Source organism: Mastacembelus armatus, chromosome 19 (assembly GCF_900324485.2).
Source record: "Mastacembelus armatus chromosome 19, fMasArm1.2, whole genome shotgun sequence".
Taxonomy (NCBI): Eukaryota; Metazoa; Chordata; class Actinopteri; order Synbranchiformes; family Mastacembelidae; genus Mastacembelus; species Mastacembelus armatus.
In genome coordinates this window covers 19268585-19274056 of record NC_046651.1, presented here as the reverse complement: position 1 = coordinate 19274056, position 5472 = coordinate 19268585, and the positions used below count along the sequence as shown (strand labels likewise).

Below are 5472 nucleotides of genomic sequence, written 5' to 3'. Positions count from 1 at the left end.
GCCTCTGGGAAATTAAAGCTCTTCCACTCAAGCAGCCTCTGAAGCTGAGAATGTAAATTATCTCTGAACAACTCGTATCCTCCTGGTGCAGATATTTAACAGAGTCGCCACAAACGGAGACTTTAACAGATCTGAGGGCCCTGCGGGTTTTCTCCCTCCAGGTTTCGGTGTTTGAGGGCCCACGTCCTGACCTCTCACTCTGGATCAAAGGACTCACTGGGGGCCCTTCTGGCACTCATCAACCCTCTGGGGGGATCATCTGCAAAAACAAGTCTACTCAGGGTTTGAAAATGAGGCCAGATGTGTCCAGCTGGACTCTACAGGAGTTTTACGACCCGTTAAAGCTCCTGACTCTGAAAAAACAAACCTTTTCTCTCCATGTTCACCTCCGAAACCGAGCCCTGTCCTTTAACATCAAACCCTCCATGTGGCCTTCTTTCTGAGGGTAAGATGATCAGATACTGGGCCACATAACCTCTTTCACATTCACAGTCAGGTTTTCCCACATTGTCCTGTTTTAAGGTGAAGCTGCTGGATCACAGACCCGAAGTTTTCCAGAGTCCTGTCAGCGTCAAAGATGAAAAACTTTAGTGTGAAATCAGCAGAACCACGGGGAACAGAGCTGAAACTGCTCTTATTTAGGCTGCACCTGCAGTTTGCAGGGAAAGAAACACACAAACAGCTTTTTACAAATGAGCTGTAGTTTTCTGAAAGACCACAGCTGAATCTTGTCCTGTCATTTGGAAACAGAGCTGGTGTTTTGGATCATTTACTAAAAGTAATGAAACAGCCACGGAGCCCTCACATCAATCAAACCTCTTCCTATAAACTCAGCCTCTTTAAATCCTTCAATTTAAGGGCTCAGCTTCAGACTCGATTACACAGGCGGTTTACATCCAACTGTATTTTTATAAGTCACAAGAGACATAAACAACATTCGAGGCTTCAGTTCAGTAATTTAAAAATGTTAAAGTCACTGAGTATCAGAATTACTGGCAATTAGTCACGACAAGGAGGTTAAGATCATCAAATGTTTGTGCAGTCACATCTTTTTATGCTACGAGACGAAAGAGTTGCTGGTCCAGTGGTGTGGAGGGGATTATGATTGTGACTGTGATTAAGGCTGAGGCTGAACATGATACTCACCGCTCTGGACCACCGTGGGCGTGAGGCTGGAGCCGCCTGGAGCCTCTCAGGAATCAGGACAATAAACAAATCAGATGATTCTTCCCAGATGGGAAAGTCTGTGGGGTCTGGAGCCAAATGGGCTTTAAACTGGAAGTTATGGGCTTGCAGGAGGATTCTGGGTGAACAAATAGGACCCAGGTTTAGGACCCAACTGTCAAAATATAAGAGGTTGGGGAATAACACACAATTACATTTTCCAGTAACATTTGGAATTAAGGAGAAATGAAGGAGAATGTTTGTGAAGATGGGAGGAAAGAGTTAAAGTCTTGTTAGTCCAGTAGGAGGTGGTATGGAGGGGGCAGGGCAGTCTCCAGTTTTTCTATTGATAGCCATATTCCCCCATTTATTCCTGCAGTCAGGACGATGCAGGCGGGAGGAGCCTCCACACTGAGGGGAGCTTGACTGAGTGAGTTCATCCCTGTGGCTGCAGAGGGAATGGAGATCTGCGCGCTGCCACAGTAAGTGTCTTTACGTGTCTTTGTCCACAGAGAGCTGGTGTTTGGTGCATCAGGTCAGCAGGTTTAACAGCAGCAACACTGTGTGTGTGTGTGTGTGTGTGTGTGTGTGTGTGTGTGTGTGTGTGCTGCAGCCTGCTCACACCTTTACAGCCTGACCTCATTGTCACAGTTAAACTGGGTAAAGTCACTTTAGAGGTCTAGGACTGAGGAGTTCCATCAGATTTAAAGAAGCTCTTGTGTATGAAGAACCGTCTGTGCTGGTTATAGTTTTAGGGCACGTTGTCCGCACACACCTGGATGGATGCGTGACTCAAACTAAGCTTTGAATGAGCTGCCTGTGGCTGTTTGTGGGGCACCATAAATCTGAAACATGCAAGAAAATAAAACCAAAGCTTCTGTGAAACCTGCCACAGACACAAACCTGCGTCGGTGAATTCTGGCTCTTACAGCTGAAACAGAGGCTTCGTGCTTTTCTTCTTCTTTTCCTTCTCAATCGGGAACTTTCCCACACGTTTTCCACATATTCACAAAATCCCTTCTGAACTTTCATTTGCAGGCTCTGACTCTCCTGGACCTTTATTGTCCCTGATGTAAACATGACCATAAGCTGTGACATTAAAGCATCAACACTGGGGGACAAATGTTAAAAAACAAACGTGAGGCTAAAAGCTGCTCAGCTCTGGGGGAGTTTTAAGGTGTAAATGTAACAGGGTCCTGCTGCTGTTTGTGTTTCTAACGTCAGTCATGTAAACAGAGCTGGGCTCAATATGTTGGGCACAGGTATAAATATTATTATTATTTAGTATTAGTTATTAAGGCTGCACTAACTATTTTCACTGTTAGTGGTAAAATCCTCCCAGTCTCATGTTAACATGAGGTCACTAAGACGATAACTGCTTTTCAATAACTACCAGAAATTATAAATCCAGCATCACTTCATCCCTGAGAACATCTGAACTGGCAAAATGAAAATGTCTACAAACCCTTTGGATTCATTAGTAACTGGAGACTGACTAAAACATATGTAAACAGTCTCCTCATTGTTTAGAGCCCTGGCCTTCCTCCCTTCCAGTGTTTGGATGTTCTGCTGCTGTTCCTACGGTTCATGTCGCGGGTCGTGCTGCAGCTGCAGCGTCTCCTCCAGCTTGTTGTTACTGCTGATGCTGTGACTTTCAGATGATGGAAACTGCCTCGTTGCTGTTGTTGCTTTGGAGTGAAAATGGACATTATTTCTAATTTTCTCTGAGTTTTCCTGTTTTGTCGTGTTAATGAAAACTCAAGGCTTCATCTTAATGAAAGTTTCATTACCAGCAGCTGAAGAACTCAAACTGACCGTCTCTGTTATTATCCAAACTAGGATCAAACTGGGTTTCAGTATTATTGAGGCTGGTCCTGTCTGCACCGTCACGCAGGTTCATTCATGGCTTTTCTGTCTGTGGCTGCTGGGACGGAGCCACATGGTCAAACTGTCATTTTTCATTTTTATGGCAAAATGTGAAAAGATTGAAACAAGTAAAACTTTACATGTGCAAAACACTGCAACACCTTTCAGCTCGGGACTGATTCAAAACTAAAACTATTTATCCTTCTCCACATCGGCCTGTTGTCTGCAGGCGGCTGACGTTAGCGACCCAGCAGGTACAGAACCAAGTTCAGGGCTGATGAGTCGTGATCAAACACAAAGGGGGCACAGATCAGCGAGCAGAGGCAGAGTCACGACAGCTGTGGCTGGTGTTTAACCGTGACTCAGGACGCCACATTTAGCAGCTGCTGGTATTTGACTGAAACGTTGCTCTACAGGTCAAAGGCAGAAATGTATTAATTAAATAGTCGCCCAGTTCTAACTGGACTGTTCCCTCTGAGGTGACATTAAAGTTGTGCTAACATTAACAGCCATTAACCACCATTAACAGCCCTCTGTTTGTTTTCAGCTAGCTGTTCTGTGATTGGCTGATTGATGACATCAAGATGGCACACCTCTTCCTCGCCAGTAAGATCACCATGCCGGACGACCTTCACAGCAAAGGCGGCCCCAGGATCCCTAGAAACGCCATGAAGATGCCGACATCGATGTCTGCCGAGAAGCTGAGCCGGGACAAGTCCAGGAAGGACCATGGTATCGTGGTCACACGTCATGTCCCGCATGTCAATGAGGGCCAGCTGACGGCAGCCACCGGCGGCGCCGAGATGTCCTGCTACCGCTGCACCGTGCCCTTCGGCGTGGTCACCCTCATTGCTGGGATCGTAGTGACAGCGGTTGCCTATACCTTCAACTCTCATGGGTCCACCATCTCTGTGCTGGGACTGGTTCTGCTGTCTACTGGACTAGGCCTGCTGGGATCTAGCGCCATCTGCTGGAGGGTCCGGCTGAGGAAGAAGAAGGACAAGCGGCGGGAAAGCCAGACCGCCCTCATGGTGAGCCAGGGCTACTGCATGGCCTAAAGCTCAGCAGGTCTGAAGAGCCCAGACGACGGCGTGAGCCGGGAGGCACCAGACTAACCAGGCGTGAACTTTTGGTGAAAATTCAGGTTTACTGTAAAGCGATGGAGCTTGTACTCGCTGGGCTTTATACTCATCTGAGGTGGCGGTGACTCTGCAGACACCTGGAAGGACGAGAGGCTGTGATGTTCACAGGACTCATCTCCAACTCCACACTGAAGCTCTAGACGTGGGGCTAGACTTGCTTTTACAAAACTCTAGTGCTAAACGAAAATGAATCTACAACTGCTATGAAAAAAATCAATCAGTCATTTAGGTCACAATTGGCACCACTTGCCTTCTTCAGGTCATTAGGTTTTTGGAGTGTTATAGCGCCCTCCATGGGTCATATGGTAGAAAGAATATTTTAACTCTGAGCCCACGGTTCAGGGGATCATTTCAACTAAAGTCTGAGTAAAGAAAAACTCGGAATTATACTTTTAAAACTCATGAGAAATTGGTTAGTGCTTTTATGACTGTCCAACACCCCCTGCTTTTATTTTGAAGGTTTCCACATTCCGAGTCTTGTTCCTATGACCAGTTGGATTTATCAATATGTTCCCATGGATCAGTCTTTTTCTACCATATGAGCTCTGTAATCAGTTCAGTGTTTATTCAGTAATGTAAACGCTTCACTACAAACTAAAGCTGCAGCCCCACACAGCTACACGATCTGTAATTTAAAGGCCTCTAATAAGCTAAATAAGACATTTAAGAAGGTACTCTAATGTCAGCGTTTCTCTTTCCGAGACAAAATACCAGTTCATATGATCGCTCATCCACCTTATTAGCCTGTGGGTTGGACTTAAACATTTTATCTTTCTGCATAGACAGCAGACGTCTGTGGAAACCACGAGAAAACCTGTGAAGACACAAGCTGCTGCTGGAGAACAGGAGCTAACGTGAGTGCAGGCCGGAGCAGACAGGATTAGTCTCTGAGATGCATGCCACTTTGTATGTTTAAACTAGTGCACTATAATCATGGGTGATGAAAAATAACCAAATGTCATGTATTCCCTCATATTAAAGCTTCTTATTTATTCTGTGTCGACAGTCTGAGTGAAACATATTTGTTTTATTAAAGTTCAGATTCAAGCATCAGCCTGACTTGTCTTTATTGTTCTGACTGGGGATTGTGTGCACAGAGCAGGTTGGGGATGGACTGGAAACTTAGAGCGGCGTTATATTTAGTTGTGTTTGCGTTGCCTAGCATCCCGCACACACGACCACATAATAAGCTGAGGAGGGGGCAGGTTGTGTCATTCGGCGGTGCAGGAGGAGGCGGTGACGGGTAACGGTTACGACACGTTGTCACTTCTGCAGAGCTAACTTTATCTCAGCCTGAGCG

The 5472-nt window shown here is 45.9% G+C and overlaps 1 protein-coding gene across 2 annotated transcripts; it reads left to right on the top strand.

Moving 5' to 3' along the window:
* Nucleotides 1-1525: 1525 nt before the first annotated feature.
* Nucleotides 1526-5225, top strand: LOC113135513 (transmembrane protein 100-like). 2 transcript variants are annotated; one of them, XM_026315600.1, is made up of 3 exons: nucleotides 1526-1646; nucleotides 3578-4061; nucleotides 4955-5225. In XM_026315600.1, exons 2-3 carry the CDS (start codon nucleotides 3615-3617, stop codon nucleotides 5054-5056), a joined length of 549 nt encoding a protein of 182 aa, XP_026171385.1. In that variant the 5' UTR covers nucleotides 1526-1646; nucleotides 3578-3614; the 3' UTR covers nucleotides 5057-5225. The 2 variants fall into 2 exon arrangements, with proteins under 2 accessions (XP_026171385.1, XP_026171386.1); XM_026315601.1 differs by having other exon boundaries at nucleotides 1547-1646; nucleotides 3582-4061.
* The last annotated feature ends 247 nt before the right edge of the window (nucleotides 5226-5472 follow it).

Excerpts from the sequence above, each read along its gene's own strand:
- LOC113135513 (XM_026315600.1), top strand. The coding sequence starts at position 3,615 with ATGGCACACCTCTTCCTCGCCAGTAAGATCACCATGCCGGACGACCTT. Across the intron at positions 4,062-4,954 it reads AAAGCCAGACCGCCCTCATG|ACAGCAGACGTCTGTGGAAA; the intron begins GTGAGCCAGGGC and ends CTTTCTGCATAG.